Genomic DNA, 17652 nt, shown 5'->3' with positions numbered 1-17652 from the left:
CTCCCTCCCGCCCCCCCGTCAGCGCCACTTCTAACCAATCAAACCCCCTGTCTAAAGTCTGCTCGGTCTTCTTAATTTGTTTTAAAACCCCCAATTCTGTGAATTCCCCCAGCAGCGAAACCGGTTTGATGACTTCACACCTGTAGTAAAGGTGAGATGGGGATTACAGTAACTGTGGGTGCGCTTCACCTCGGAGGGCGCTGTCGTGTTGTATTCAATGAATAGACTAAAACTAAATCATGTTTGCTTCAGCATTGGAAACAATATTGTATTAGATTAACTTTAATAAAGATTATACACTTTTGTATTCTTTGTCCACACACGTGGGCATTTTTAAATTTTTAGATATTGATCCTTTCTCGATGCAGCGAATTTTCTGAGCAAATTAATAATAATTTCCATGAATGAAAAGCAGGAAGAAGAAAAGGTTACGCGAAAATAAGAAAAAGCTTTAGAGGTAAATGCTGTGAAATGCTTCAAATGAACAGATTCTGTCTATAACAGGTCAGGGACAGTGAGGCTGGATTCAGCAGCGCACCACATCCCACATCATAATACATGCTGATGATGACCAACACGTCTCCCCTCATCTACCAGAGCCAAGTAAAAAGAATGGCAATCAAACAGAATAAAATTAGTAGCAGCACTAACTTGTGCTAGTTATTATAATGGTGGTCAATATTAATTGAAATAATGTTTCTCATCATTATTTCGTGTTAATATTGACTACCATAATAATTAAAATAAGTAACTAGTTTACTAGCGTGAGCTACTGCTGCTACTGATTTTATTTCAGCTTACCTGTTCAGTTTTATTGCCATTTCTTTTAAAATATTGTCTTTATAGATTTATATGTTGTTTGTCTTGATGTTCTTTTTTTTCGTTTCTTTGACCCAATATATGTTTAGTGATACTTCAAATAACAAATTCAAATTCAAATTCAAATTTTATTTGTCACATACACAAACATACACAGTACGAAATGTAGTGAAATGCATTTTACGGCTGCCATTGACCCTAGAAGAGAATTAAGTTTACAAATAAGAAATAAATATGAATAAAAGAAATACGATAGAAATTAAATAAAAATTAAATTAAACTAGGAAAAATAGAACTAAAAATAAAAATAGAAATGTGCTAGGAAAAAAAAATAGAACTAAAAATAAAAATAGAAATATGATGTGCAAAAATAGAAATCTACTGTACAAATTGAAATATACTGTGCTGTGTGTGCAAATATGCATAGGATAAAGTGACTTTGTGCAGAGGTTATTAAAGTGTCTTTGTGCACTGGTCCAGGATGTAAACGTAAAACTGTAAAATGTAGTGTAGTTGTGAAGGTAGGTGTGCAAAGTTATTAAAGTGTCTTTGTGCAATGGTCCAGGATGTAAGCGTACGACATGTAGTGTATATATGAAGGAAGGTGAGCATGTAATTGTCCATAGTGTTCATGGATGTAAGAAGATTGATGGATTTGATCAATTATGAAAAAGATGAAAAGATTGTTAGTTCTGCATAGTGGTGTGGTTGTGGTTGAGAGACCTTATCGCCTGCGGGAAGAAGCTCCTCCTCAGTCTCTCTGTGTTGGCCTTCAAGGAGCGGAATCGCTTCCCAGACCGCAACAGAGTAAACAGTCCGTTATTGGGGTGACTGAGGTCCTTCACGATCTTCCTGGCCTTGGTCAAGCACCGCTTGCTGTAGATTGAGTGCAGGTCAGGGAGCTCGATGCGGATGATGCGCTCAGCTGATCGCACCACCCTCTGTAGAGCTCGTCTGTCCTGCATGGTGCTGTTCCCGAACCAGGTCGTGATATTTCCCATCAGGATGCTCTCTATGGTGCAGGAGTAGAAATTCCTGAGCACCTTGGAGGGCAGTCTAAAGTCTCTCAAGCGTCTGAGGTGGTAGAGACGCTGCCGGGCCTTTTTTACCACGGTGTTGATGTGACAGGACCACGCCAGGTCCTGCGTGATGTGAACACCGAGGTATCTGAAGCTGTCCACTCTCTCCACTGGGCTCCTGTTGATGACGGGGGTCTGGTAGTTCCTCACCTGCTTTGTACTAAAGTCCACTATCAGCTCCTTTGTCTTACTGACGTTCAGGAGGAGATTGTTTCTCTGGCACCAGTTCTCCAGATTTCCAACCTCCTCCAGGTAGGCCGTCTCATCGTTGTTCGTGATCAGGCCCACCACAACAGTGTCGTCAGCGAACTTGATGATGGTGGTGGAGCTGGTAGTGGCCACGCAGTCGTGGGTGTACAGAGAGTACAGCAGTGGGCTCAGAACACAACCCTGGGGGGCTCCAGTGCTGAGAGTGAGGGAGGCTGAGAGATGTCCGCCCATCCTTACTGCCTGTGGTCTGCCAGTCAGAAAATTGGAGATCCACTGACACATTGATGAGCTGAGTCCCAGGTGCTCCAGCTTGGTGGTAAGTGTGGAGGGAATTATGGTATTAAATGCGGAACAGTAGTCCATGAAGAGCATTTTCACATAATTCCCCCTCTGAGTGTCCAGGTGAGTGAGAGATGTATGAAGGAGATGAGAGATTGCATCATCCATGGAACGGTTTGTACGATAAGCGAACTGTAGTGGGTCTAGTGTGTCTGGTAGTGAAGAGATGATGAAGTCTCTGACCAGGCGTTCAAAGCACTTCATCACTACTGAAGTGAGGGCTACAGGGCGATAATCATTGAGGGAAGCAGGATGAGGTTTCTTTGGGACAGGAACAATGATGGACTCTTTGAAGCATGTGGGGATCACCGACTGAGATAAAGAGATGTTGAATATCTCAGTGAACACAGGTGCTAGCTGGTCTGCGCAGGCTCTGAGAATACGGCCTTAGATGCCGTCTGGTCCTGCTGCTTTCCTGGTGTTCACTCTCTTGAAGGCTCTCCTCACGTCATGCTCAGTGATGATGAACGCGCGTCCGGTGCTGGCAGTGACTTCCTGTCTGCAGCCGTTAGCGCCGCTAGCATTAGCATCGCTAGCGTCTTTAGCTGCAGCCTCGAAGCGAGCATAGAAAGTGTTCAGCTCGTCTGCCAGAGACACGTCTGCGTTTATCATACCGGATGTTGGTGCTTTATAATCCGTTATTGTTCTTAATCCCTGCCACAGGCTCCTAGAGTCACTCTGTTGGAGTTGTGACTCTAGTTTCCTCCCGTAGCGCTGCTTCGCCTCTTTCACCGCCTTCCGGACGCTGTATGACGCAGCCTTGTACGGTTCCATGTCCCCCGACGCGAGTCCCGTGTTGTAGGCAGCGGTGCGAGATCTCACAGCGTCGCGGATGGTTTTATCCACCCACGGCTTCTGGTTGGGAAACGTTTTAATAGTCTTTTTTTCTACGGTATCGTCCGCTAGTTTCCCGATGAATCCCACAACCGCTTCCGTAAACACGCTGACGTCACCATCGGAGCTGTTTCTGAACATGTCCCAGTCTGCGTCATCGAGTGCGTCCTGTAACGCGGCCACCGATTGGTCTGTCCAGCACGCGACCTCCCTCTGAACCGGAACTTCCTGTTTCAGCCTTTGTTTGTATTTTGGCATGAGGAAGATGGCGGCGTGGTTGGATTTACCAAACGGTGGACAAGATTGTGCCTTGTAGCCGTCCTTGACCGTTGTATAGCAGTGATCCAGTGTCCTTTCGCCCCTGGTGGGGCAGGTGATGTGCTGATAAAAGTTCGGCGCTGCGCGTTTGAGGTTGGCACTATTAAAGTCCCCCGCCACAATAAGCGCAGCGTCCCGGTGTTGTGTCTGGTGCTGTGTGAGTGCCTCATGCAGCTCGCATAAGGCAGTGTCCGTGTCCGCTTGTGGTGGAATATAAACGGCGCTGATTATGACCGATGTAAACTCCCGAGGAAGGTAAAAAGGATGACACATGATGGACAGTAGTTCCAGGTTGGGTGTGCAGGAGCGTGTGAGAGGAACAACGCTCGCGCTGTTGCACCAGCTGCTGTTCACCATTAAACACACGCCGCCTCCCCTTGACTTCCCCGAGTCCCGCGTCCTGTCCATGCGGTGAACCGAGAAGAACTCGGCCGGCTGAATGGCGTGGTCCGGCACCGCTGGGTTCAGCCATGTCTCGGTGAAACAGAGGAGATTGCAGTCCCGAATGTCTCTCTGGAACTTTATCCTGGCCCTGAGGTCATCGAGCTTGTTTTCCAGTGACTGGACGTTGGCGAGCAGGATGCTAGGCAGAGGAGTGCGGTGTGCACGGGCTCTCAGCCTGTTCCTGACGCCGGCTCGTTTCCCTCGAGGCTGCCGCTTCGCGTCGCGTCCTTTGTTGTCCCTCAGGATCTCACTCGGCCAGCTCGGATCCGGAGTTAAAAACGTCGAATTGTGAGTACATTGTATACCAATAGAAACAAGAGTGTCTCTATCATAACTAATGTACCCCATGGTGGTAATTTTGCCGGTTTTAAAACGCTGTAAACTAACTTAAAGAACAAAAACTGAGAAAAGGTGGTCGGAGCAGTCGTGACGGCAGCCGACCTCACTGGCGCCATCTTGGAATGTTTAAAATGTTTAACATGTTTAAATAGCATTGATTTCTGTATTGTGTTATATTTTTATACTAGTAACTGGTGTTAAAAATGTATTTCTACATTAATGAGCCAATGTATTATGGTGTGGGCTGCTGTGGGCCAGGAAGTCCAGGGACACTTTTTGGTCCTAGTCCGCCCCTGTAATAACGAATGGAGAAAGCGCAGTCAAAGCCCGGGGATTCTGCGTTCCGCGAGGGCCAGTCATGAATAGCGGACACTTAGTGACAGCCAATGAAATTGAAGCATTTTTGTTGCTTTCCACGTGGTGTGGCGTTGCTTAAATAATATCCGTATAATATCCGTATATCCTATAAAATCGTCCAGACCCTGGTTCGAATCCCGCTCTGGGTGAAAATGTAATAAATGTGAATCCTTTGTTTTACACTTTTTGCTTATGATAATCATTAAATTACAACAACTGTGAGGTGAGTGCTAATGTGTTTCATAGCTTAAGAAAAAAATTCTCAATTGCAAACATGCATTTAGTACTGAAGCATAACTTGATAATGTAATGTCTATATCGTGGTATTTTAGCGAATAACACCGGAATTTTGAGCACTGGCTGGGAATCGAACCCGGGTCTCCCGCCAGTACCCGTCTGCGTTTAAAGCGCATAAATATAGGCTAACGTCATACATCTTTGTAGTCCTTTTGCACACGCGCGGGTGCGTTACAATAATAATAATAATAAATTTGGAGAACTACTACTACTACTAATAATAATTCTGAATAAAAATGAAGAATAAATACATATCAGTTTGAGCTTGACACGTTTATGAGCTCTGTCGCTTGCCGTCAATGGGCGCCTAAGAGACATAACATTTTTCGGCTTCAGTAGACACACAATACTTTAGACTGAAACACGACTGCCCCCTACAGGTATTGAAGGGCATTTTCACAGCTTGCCGCGCGCACTCGCGGAAAGTCGTGGGATCCCTTTTCCGAAAACGTGCGTTTTTAAAGGCCAGATCTGTACATATGGATTATGCAACACAGCGGAGAGATCTCAGTGATTGAAAATACCAGTGTAACCCCAGTTCCCTGAGTAAACAGATTATCTCTTGACTGCTCAGAGATTTACATTTACATTAAGACAAATTGCAACTCTCAGTTATCACGTTCCACATCAGCAAACAAACCTGCACCCCAATACCCAGGTGCTTTAATAGGACAATAGAGGGACTTTATAAATGCTCCCATGAATTTTCTGAAAGTTAATAAGCCATGTTCGTTTATGACTGCTTTACCGTGTGTGACATTGTTTTAGTTTTCAATTTTCTGCTTGCCCTAGTGTATCACGATTTGCTGATCGATAACCCTTGCCTGTTTTTTCTACTATTTACCCATGTATGGTTTTGTTATTCATTCAAGCTCAATAAACCCTATCTTTCTCACCTGCACTTGAATTCACATCTACGTTGTTCCACAAATTATCTTAGTTTTAAATATAGATAAGGTTATTCAAAATTATGTTTTATCATAATTTGATGTCTTATTATGATTATCATTAAATAAACTACATATTATTAGATAGACTACACCTAAGCCCTGTAGGATACTGATATCAAACATTAAGGTGACTAAAGACTCCACGTTTAAAAAAAAATGCTTATTAAAATAGAATTTATTGGTTTAAAATATCACTTTATATTATCAAGTATTTACCAACAAACAGTGTAGTTTCTATATTCCTCAATGTATTTGATGAACAACTGTGTAAAAACACAGGTCTGATTTGTACTAAAGACCATTACCATAGACATTCCAGGGGTGCCACACATTACTAATGTTGTAATGGGTACCATCACATCCCCACAGTTATATTCCATTAGGGTTACTATTATGGTACTGACTGTAACAAATGCCCCAAGGTAGGATTTAGCACAGTTCCCCTCTGCATATAACTTCTGGTCTTTACCAAAGGTAGGGAACTTCTGTCCATTGTGGGTTGCCATACAATCACCTGCAAATAATTGAAGATTACCACAAATTTCAGATAATTTGCCTTGTAATTGCACTTCAGTGTTCAACCTCTTTGCTGTCTACATTTACCTTGCATTCTCCCTTACATGCATGTCCATTGATGAAGCAACTAATATGAAGTCTGTAGCCCTCAGCTTTGGATTCGACATAAATAGAAGAATAAAGAGCGTAAACTGACACTCCCTCTGCATCCTGCAGGGCCCCATTCAGCTCATATTTCCTCTTATGTGAGCTGGTAGATGTTTTTTAATCTTGGAGGCAAAGGAAATATCAAATGAAGTAAGAGACTTATAAAAAGGTAAGTTCAATAAAGAAAGGCAGACAAAGAAAATTTTGAAATGAAGTGCCAGAGAATTGCAAGAAAGTGTAAAAGTGTGAAATCCAACATGCAAAAAAACAGAAAGAAAGAAAGAAAGAAACTCTGGGTGTATTGTACAACCCATTTTACAAAGTAAAAAACTCACAAAAGTATGTTAGTCAGTCTGGCCACATAGGGAGGCATTAAGCTAAAGCATTTGGTATTTTCATTCCATCATTCCCTATAGCACTTATCCTATTCACGGTCACGGGAGACCTGGAGCCTTTGCCAGGGGTCTTGGGGCACAATGTGGGTTAACCCTAGACAGGGTTTCAGTCCATTGCAGGGCACACAAGCACACACTCACTAACACACTACAAGACTGTGGGAGTAAACCAGAGTACCTGGAGGAAACCCACCAAGCACGGGAGAACATACAAACTCCATGCCCACAGACAGCAGCAGTAATCAACCCCCTGCCTTACACTTGTCAATTTTCTGTCCATATGTTTCACATCTGTACATAAGTTTCCACAAATTCATATCAATGGCCTGATCACAAAACAACTGCTCTGGACTATGTTTTATATAAATGAAAAAACTGGTTGAACACATCAACATTGTTCCTCAAATTATCTTAATTTTAAATATAGATAAGGTTAATCAGAATTATGTTTTATCATAATTTGATGTCTTATTATGATTATGATTAGTTAGACTACATATCATCATTAGATAGACTACACCTATGCCCTGTAGGACACTGATATCAAACATTAAGGTAACTAAAGACCCCAGATTTTTTAAAATTGTTTATTAAAATAGAATTTATTGGTTTAAAATATCACTTCATATTATCAAGTATTTACCAACAAACAGTGTAGTTTCTATATTCCTCAATGTATGTGATTAAGGGAAACTTATCACTGTGTAAAAACACAGGTCTGATTTGTACTTGAGACCATTATCATAGACATTCCAGGGGTGCCACACATTTCTAATGGTGTAATGGATACCATCAGACTGTGGGAGTAAACCAAAGTACCCGGAGGAAACCCACCAAGCACAAACTCCATGCCCATGTACATAACTTTCCACAAATTCATGTCAATAGCCTGATCACACAAAACAACTGCTCTGGACTATGTTTTATATAAATGAAAAACTGGTTGAACACATCAAATTGAAACAGTAAAAATGTTATGGAGAAGCCACTCTAAACATACTGTCCAAATCCCTTCTGTTAGACTTTCCCGACATCCCATGTCACAGTACACCTGGAGGTACACTCCACTGAGTGTTAGACATTAGAGCCATCCCAACAGTTCCTGGGATCCAGGAGTATTTTCAACCAGCAGGGGCAGCAGAAGAGTTCAGTAACACTAAACACACACACACAAAAAAAATAATAAATAAAAAAGACAAATAAAAACAGCAAATTATTTTAAAGGTTTTTACACACATACATAAGTCATTACAATTATAACAGCAATTATCAGATTAAATCAAAATACAGTATAGTAGTTACAGAATGACTTACAATTCTTTTATACATTTAATTACAGAATGTACTGTACATGCTTTGTGTTTAAAGCAGAGGCTATTCCTAGACACCTGAAAATTAAACAACAATTTTAAATGATTTAATCACACATTATCCATTATATATATCTGTCCACAGTTAAATTAAAGATAACCACAGGACATACTAAAGATTCTTCTCTCATTTCCTTTTCAGATGTTTATTCTTCCATGCTTTTAAACCCTGCTGACCTCCTAGACTCCTCCTACTGGTCATATATGTTTGTTTGTTTGTTTTTTACAAAATGGAAATTCCTAATTGAAATCGATCCATTGAAACAATAAGTTGATGAATAAAGTCGTGAATTTGTTTAAACTTTATTTGTAATAAATGTATGCATTCAATTATTTCCATGACCTATTATAGTATAATATAGTATAGTATAGTTATATAATATAATGCTATAACTGTTCTTAAAACACAAACTAATAAATATGAACAATACATAAGTTTACTCATGAAGCCAACCGTTTGCTTTTGGGATAACAACAGACTGAAAAGTAAAGTAAAAGTAAAAGTAAATCCAGTAAATCCTCTTTATCTCTATCCACAGATCCCAGCTTTTCCTAGAAGCTGGCTTTGAGATATAATCTCTTTAAAATGTCCTGGATTTTCCCTGGGTACAGGACAATTGCTGCTGACCCAATCCATTTGTGATTCACACACTCTTCTTCCATCAAATATAACACACTTTAATGGATTTAAATTCAACACTAAGAATGTAGAGGCAGCTCTCCCTCTTCACAAACAGAGACAAGTGTTGTCCCTGATACCCTGTGCTCCTGCAGGACCTTGCGTAACAAATGTCCAAACTCCACCAAATCCACAACACACAGTGATTATTGACTGTGGACTCAGGGTTCACTGGTACAATGTGAGAGTGTGTTTCTTTTGTATGTTGACAATCAGTGGCTTTTCCAGGTCATGCCCATTCAGGACTCCTTATCATTCTTACAATTCCCACATTAAACTGTAAATGTAAAATCATTATATATAGTACTAATACTGTGTACATACTAATACAGTGTTTGACCCCCTTTCACCTTCAGAACTGCCTTAATTCTACATGGCATTGATTTAGCAAGGTCCTGAAAGCATTCTTTAGAAATGTTGGCCCATATTGATAGGATAGCATCTTACAGTTTATGGAGATTTGTGGGATGCACATCCAGGGCACGAAGCTCCCGTTCCACCACATCCCAAAGATGCTCTATTGGGTTGAGATCTGGTGACTGTGGGGGGCATTTTAGTACAGTGAACTCATTGTCATGTTCAAGAAACCAATTTGAAATCATTTGAGCTTTGTGACATGGTGCATTATCCTGCTGGAAGTAGTCATCAGAGGATGGGCACATGGTGGTCAAAGGGATGGACATGGTCAGAAAAAATGCTCAGGTAGCCCGTGGCATTTAAACGATGCCCAATTGGCACTAAGGGGCCTAAAGTGTGCCAAGAAAACATCCCCCACACAATTACACCACCACCACCAGCCTGCACAGTGGTGACAAGGCATGATGGATCCATGTTCTGTTTACGCCAAATTCTGACTCTACCATTTAAATGTCTTAACAGAAATCAAGACTCATCAGACCAGGCAACAATTTTGGTGAGCTTGTGCAAATTGTAGCCTCTTTTTCCTATTTGTAGTAGAGATAAGTGGTACCCGATGGGGTCTCCTGCTGTTGTAGCCCAGCCGCCTCAAGGTTGTGCGTGTTGTGGCGTCACGAATGCTTTGCTGCATACCTCGGTTATAACGAGTGGTTATTTCAGTCAAAGTTGCTCTTCTATCAGCTTGAATCAGTCGTCCAATTCTCCTCTGACCTCTAGCATCAACAAGGCATTTTCGACCCACAGGACTGCCGCATACTGGATGTTTTTCCCTTTTTTCACACCATCCTTTTTAAACCCTAGAAATGGTTGTGCGTGAAAATCCCAGTAACTGAGCAGGATGTGAAATACTCAGACCGGCCCGTCTGGCACCAACAACCATGCCACGCTCAAAAATGCACATAACCATCTGATCATGATGTTTAAACAAAATACTTGAAATATTTTGCATACTTTACATATGAGTCTAAAAATTATTAAAATTATAGAAAAAAATCATGATCTTTTAATTAATTTAGATCAAATATAAGTGTTTCCAAATTACCCCGTAGTGTGTGTGTGTGTGTTTGTGCCCTGCCATTGGCACCCTATGCTGGGTCTACCTCGCTTTCTCCCCAAAGTTTACCGAGAATCAAGCTTTTTGATGACACAAAAACTCTGGATGGCCTTCCAGTTCCATCAAGTGCAACAGTAAAAGACTTTGATTATAGAGTCCTATCTGTCATTTGTAGCTCATGTAAATAATAATACCAGGACAGGATTCTTTTATCTCAGAAATATTGTCACTAAACAAGGCAGAAAAAAAAAAACTGGTTCATGCTTTTATCACCTTTAAGTTGGACTTTTGTAAGATCTTACAGTTTAGTTGTTCAGACTGCTAATGTCTTACAATCCACCACACCCACTTTGATCAAAGGATGCAGGCTTCTCGTCAGTACCATGTATTATGAAAACTACTGGGGATGGAGGTTTTCCTTACAATGCCCCTAAGTCATGGAATAGGCTTTCAATTAATATTTGGGACTCAGACAAAGTCAAATAAGTTTAAAATAGGTTTTCATCCTATTTATTTAGTCAAGCATTTTTGTAAATAGATTTACCTCAGCAAGCAGTTCCGGAGGACTCATGAACATAAAGTATTATAGTGTTTCTCACAGCTACTAATGAGCGTGGAGAGACGAGTGAGCTTCCTTGCTGCCCAATGCAAATGGCTGGGAGTACTTTATTTTCCATCGCACTAAAGTCACACAAACAATCAACAAGACACACTTTCTGATTCACACACACACCCTGGCCGAAGCCACTACCCCAGACACATTTCCCCAACACGGTGAACACATAACAGTCCCTCCCGCAAAGCATGATGGTTATTACTCAAACCCCACCCACGCCACAGTATTATAGTGAAGTGGTATGTTTAGATCAACTCTCATTGATCACACAGGTTTGTTAAAGGTGAAGTTTGCTTTACATCGCAGATCCCCCTCGTGTCTGTGTTTCCTTCTTGTAAGAGCCATATTTCATTTTGTGATTTGTTGTTGTGTTTATTTTTATTTCTATTTCATTAGTTAAGCATTAAGTCTGTTAGTTAGGCATTCATTTATGACAATCGTTAGTTGGTCTGTGACGTCATTCCACTGTTGCACGTAGTTACATGCCTATTGCATGGTAAAGAGTCAGTTAGGATACAGAAGTTTTGGAGAACACAAGCTTTTGACCGTAAGCTAAGAATGTAACCTACAGGATACAGCAAATATGTTGTTGTAAACTTTAGAAAACCGCAATGAGATACAGTGAATAGGTAGTTGTAACCACAGTGGATTTACTCAAGACAACTGTATGAAGTGTTGAATCTTTGATGCTGGAAATAAAACAAGAGACATAGAGATCATGGACTTCGGTGTCGTGAGTAACAATGCAACAAGAAACATACACGTCAGAACTTGTGGAATAACATGCCCGTACACTTCTGGCCCTCCCATTTAATTATGAAGTCATAGTTAGTCCTGCCAGAGTCCCTGCTTGCACTTTACACTAAATATACTTTATACATTGTGTGACTCAATAGTTCAGGACCAGTGTTGGGAGTACTTGAATTACCTTTTTGATGTAATGAAAAATCTAACGCATTAGGGCCACCATTTGAGTACTCAGTTATTTAGTTATTTTTTCAAAAATGTCATTCATAATTCAGACAATTTATGAAATCCGTGAGCCAGACAGCAGTCATTCCCAATCTGTTAGTGTGTGTGTGTGTGTGTGTGTGTGTGTGTGTGTGTGCTAACCAGCCCATTCGGTTATTCCTGCTGTTATACCCCTATCTCACCTATGCAGTTTAACTATGCGAGGATTGATGCACAGAAAGATGGAACCCTAATCACAGCGCCAAAACTGGTGGTGAACCGTACTTACGGCCACCGCGCGAAACTGTGTAGGTGAGATAGGGGGATTAGTAGTTAACAGATTATGGGCCAAACTTGGCTGAGTGATGATAGTTCTGTGGTACTAATTAGTTCTAGTGGTACTAATTCTTGGCTCTTGACGAAGGCGGTCGCATCTGCTCTCCCTCCCTTATCTCTCCCCGCTTGCTTCTCTTGTCTGTCTTGTGATACTATTCAGAGACTCTCCTCGCCTTGCTCTTGAAAATAAAAAGGAATATGGATTTGATCAAGTGGTCTCTGAATAAAATTGACACGATCTTCTCGACGAGAAGTGTGGGTTCTGGGGAACCTACTTGTCCTGCTGGGACGTTTGCTGCTGGATACACGATGGACGGTTGGGAGAAGTGGCGCATTGTGTGCCTGGCCGCACTGTCTCTGGAGGATGTTGAAGATATCTACCTACGGAATAACAGGGATTCTGCTGATTGGATTAGGTGGAATACTTGGATATCGAAAAATCTTAAAAGCAGTCAGTCTCAACCCCAAGAGACTGGCTGGCTGGGAAATAGTGGTGACGAGAGCTGTCGGTAATCAGACTGTGGTTCTGGACCGCAAATTGGATAACATCTTGGTGAGACTAGCAGCTATGCAATGTGATTTGGACAGACCTGGAGACCAGTGATGGACATTAAATATCTGTGAAATTGGCAGATATTGACCGAAACCTGGAAAATATGATTTTCTTTTCGGCTGCCCCTTTTCTTTCCAGCTACTGCATTTCAAGGCCGTGGCTGGAGACATAACAAACTCCCCAAAGACCAAGATAACGAGACGCTCTGGAATCCTACTTCCCTTCCCCCCTTCAAGGACACCTGGAGCAGACTATTACGGGATGTTACAGGCTTACAAACTGATACGCACGCACTCACGCACACACATAACAGCTACAGATAGACACTCTACCTTCCCCATATCCAACGCCTTCGTGTGCTTATTCCCTTCAGTGTGGGTAAGCGGAATCGGGACCAGCGCTCTCTAGCTGCAGGGACTGGAGCTGTTTGCCTACATTGGACATTTCCTATCCCCTGTACCCTAATCGTTGCAATGTTTATGTCTTGTGTTTACATGTTTTTATGTGCTCGTTGCTGAGGTATTTTTTGTACCCCTGATCGCACACTGCCCTTTTCGAAGGACAGTCTGGGAGGGGCTTTTTTACCCTCGTTATCCTAATGTATCTATTCCTTATCTTCTATGATGGCGCCGGTTAGGTGGCTGCCGTCGCGACTCTGTGGTCGCACAAAATCATTTCACTGCATATTGTACTTTGTATGATTGTGTATGTGACAAATAAAATTTGAATTTGATTTGAATTTGAATTTGAATTTGAATAATTATAAAGGTCGTGACTAAAACAACATGCATGAGGAATCATAAAGGAGTTTTCATTTTCTGCAATGGAAAAGTAAAGGAACTAGTTACTTTTACCAGAAAGTAACGCTGTAATGTAACTGATTACTTTTTAAAGACAGTAATTTTGTAATGTAATTAGTTACTTTAAAAAAAAAACATCCTTCAACACTTTTCAGGACTGGAATTTTCCATAGTCTACCTGAGCCTCCAATAATTAACGGCACTCCATATTAATGTAACGGAGTTTAAATATGTTGATTAAATTCATGCATAAATTGCGGAAACACACCATCGGTTGGTGCTGTATCCGCATTCATCACAGATAGGGGGCGCTGCTACACAAACGGCAGCAGGTTTCATACTGACTTCCTGCTGGTAAGACGCATTGATGATTGCTCTGTCTTATTAACTAGGTTTGGAAAAATTTTCAAGCATAAAACTAAAATTTTAAACTAAACATGAGATATTACTTCAGTTTGTGACCTTCTAGTACATGTTATTTGTGAAAACAGATTTGGAGGAATGTGTATTAGGCTGCTTGTAAACTCTGAACCTCTGTTTATTTCATTTAAGACTGTCACATAATTAATGATCTGCAATATAACCAACTTATGGTGCTCTTTATCCCAGGCCAATAAAGGAAGCAATGAGTGACCAGCCACCTAACTCGCAGTGTGGATTAACCTACCATCACCCACACAGTCACATTAACTTAAACACATCTCCTGTCATACTGAACTTCCAGCCTCCGAACACCCAGTATGAGTGCAGATCAATCCCTGCTATCTGTTATCACCCAGATGAGGATGGGTTCCCTGTTGAGTCTGGTTTCTCTCAAGGTTTCTTCCTATTACCATCTCAGGGAGTTTTTCCCTCAGCACGTCATCGTCGACTTGTTCTTTAGGGACAATCTGATCACTCTGATTCATACACATTCACATTTCACACAAACTTCCATAATTTCTTTTGATTGTGTAAAGCAGTTGGTGTTGAGGCAGAATGCAACTGCGGGTTCTTCTTTAATAACTTCCAAACATGAACACTATGACAATAGTCATAGGAACTAGAAGTTAATTCTTACAAACCCAAAACTGAGAAACAACAGGATATCATCAGTAAACCAAACAGCGACAGCATTATTGCAGTCAAAAACCACAGTAAACCAAAGGTACACAAAACATAGTATTTCTCTCTGGAGTAGTTCAGTGGTTAAGGCGTTGGACTATGGTTCGGAAGGTCCCAGGGTCCCAAGTCACTCTGGATAAGATTGTCTGCTAAATGCCCAAATGTAAATAAAACCCAGACATTAAATAGACAGACTAATCAAATTTTATAATGTGCAAGTAAAAACAATTGAGAAGTGGAGTGCAATGAACATCTGGACACAAATCTGCTGAGCTCCTTTGTAAAATCCACAGTACACTTGGAAGAAAAAGAGAGTCAAAGTTACAAATGCAGTCTGTATTTATTCAAAGTGGTTTTAACTTTATACACAAAGATAAAGGGAAAATCTGAAAAACATGCTAATAAGACAGATAATTTAAAATACAAAAATAAAAAAGCAGAATAAAATGGGAGTGTGATTTCTTTTATTTGAATTGAAGTGTGTTTATGAACAGACAGGGGCGATTAGAATGACAGTACGTACATGACCCGGTACTATACTGTATACAGATTAAAACATATTGATCAGGATAAGGTGTTTATCCTTATGCTTTAGGATAAGTTGGAAGTGCTCCTATTTCTAGGGAACTGTTCCCAACAGATTGCTCTGATGTCTACGCTAACAGACAAACACTAAGTGGAGTGTACACAATTTACCCTACAGCAGAGACACCTGTCCAGGTGTACTGTGACATGGGATGTGGAGAAAGTCAAGCTGAAGATGGGAAATGGACCGTATGTTAGAATGTGTTTCTTTTAAATTAAATGTATTCCAGAGCATTTAGTTTGTGTCATAATAAATAACCCAAATAATTGGACAAGTAGGAGTGTTTTATTTAAGAAATTAATAAATCTTACCTTTACGCCAGGTGTTTCAGAGGAGAATGGATGGCAGTGTAAATTTCTACAGACCATGGGAGCACTACAAGGAAGGGTTTGGGAACAAATATGGAGAATACTGGCTGGGTGAGAAACTACAGCACAGATTCACTCATGGGTTATTAGTTACTGATATGACAGGCAGACTAACAATATTAATTAATTTAAATCAGGGCACAATATAAGGATGATATACTGTACAACACTTACTGTAAATGTCAATGATTAATTCTTATAACATATAGAATTAGAATTACACATGTGTATAAAAAATTAGGTCAGTATAATGGAATCATCTGGAAGCAATGCAAAGCAGAAGAACTGTAATCATCCTAAAACTTAGTATTCTCCTAGACATTCTTAACCTGAAGTGTCTCATTCTTCTTAAACCCCTACCAATTATTAGTTTTTAAAGGAAGGTTATTTAAAGAAAGATACGTCAAACCTTTTCTTCAGATTATAGTTACCATTCTTTTTATCTCTAGGAGAACAAGGAAAAACACAAAGAAACCACACAATGAATCTTGAGTTTCTTTTAATCATAACAGGAGTTAAAACACCAATGAGTTTAATTTCATACTGAAAGTGATAACTATGCAGTGCAGTTCTGCCACCATGTGGTCATATTAACTATGATTTGATTTATATTATGACACAATTTACATTGTGTCTATTTTGTACTCCTCTTTCATTCTTTGTTATTCATTTTCTAAAAGCTCAGAAGTTATCCAGTGTAAATGCCTATTATCATCTACCTCATGATTGGGATGCTTACATTTTTTTTTTTTTAAATACCCTTTTTTTTTTTAACTGAAGGACTGGAGAATCTCTACCAGCTCACAAACAAGAGACAATATGAGCTGAAAGTGGACCTGAAGGACTTTGACGGAGGGTCTGTTCATGCTCAATACTCTTATTTCTCTGTGGGATCTGAAGCTGATGGCTACAAACTTCATGTTAGTGGTTTCATCAATGGAGGTGGAGGTGAGAGAGAATAAGAATATAAGAATATAAATATATATTGATAATAATTAAATAATATAATATAATAATATAATAGTAATGAAAAATCAAAAAATACTGGACATTCAGTTGTGCGTGATGACACTGGCAATGCGCTGTATTCCGCGGGATGGTGAACACGCAAATGGTCATGTAAATTTGTCGTCTGCGCATCTTTTTCACGGACAACTTTACCGCTAATCCTACTGTGCACACCACTTCAGACATATCTCGTGGCTGTCCTCTTTTATTCGGTCTAAAGCCAAAGTATTGCCAGATAGGTGAATTTGCACCTTTTTTACCAACCAAGTTTGTCGACGCCATTATAACGACACAGATTACTGTGCCTATTCATGCCAGAGTCCTGCTGAAAAAGTGATTGACAGGTGGTAATTTGTGTGTAACTTATCTTTATTTATTTATGATTTGGTTAGCTCTTTGGTAGCTCAGTGGTTAAGACATTGGACTATGGTTCGAAAGATCCCAGGTTTAAACCCCACAACAACCAAGTTGCCACTGTTATAAAAAGTGGCAACTGAGATATAAATGAAAGGCTCTCTGGATAAGAGCAACTGCCTAAATGTAAAAAATTGTATTGCTAGGTTTTTTGAAAGTGTTAGCTTAATGAAACTGATGTACTTTACCATGTTTCAGAAACAGGATACAGTACATTAAAGAGTCTGCTTGTAGAATGACAGCTTCTGTTATCTGCAGGTGATTCCATGGAGACACAACAGACAGAAATTCTCCACCTTTAACAAAGACCAGGATTCGTATCCTGATTCGGACTGTGCTAAACGCTTTCTTG

General features: G+C 40.5%; 1 protein-coding gene across 1 annotated transcript; it reads left to right on the top strand.

The window, feature by feature from the left end:
• Window positions 1-11898: 11898 nt before the first annotated feature.
• Window positions 11899-16840, top strand: LOC128506958 (microfibril-associated glycoprotein 4-like). The gene is made up of 4 exons (XM_053477573.1): window positions 11899-11917; window positions 15526-15698; window positions 15833-15929; window positions 16659-16840. Exons 1-4 carry the CDS (start codon window positions 11899-11901, stop codon window positions 16838-16840), a joined length of 471 nt encoding a protein of 156 aa, XP_053333548.1.
• The last annotated feature ends 812 nt before the right edge of the window (window positions 16841-17652 follow it).

Source organism: Clarias gariepinus, chromosome 18 (assembly GCF_024256425.1).
Source record: "Clarias gariepinus isolate MV-2021 ecotype Netherlands chromosome 18, CGAR_prim_01v2, whole genome shotgun sequence".
NCBI lineage: Eukaryota > Metazoa > Chordata > Actinopteri > Siluriformes > Clariidae > Clarias > Clarias gariepinus.
Note: the sequence above shows the minus strand (reverse complement) of the source record. Positions and strands in the feature narration are given on the sequence as shown.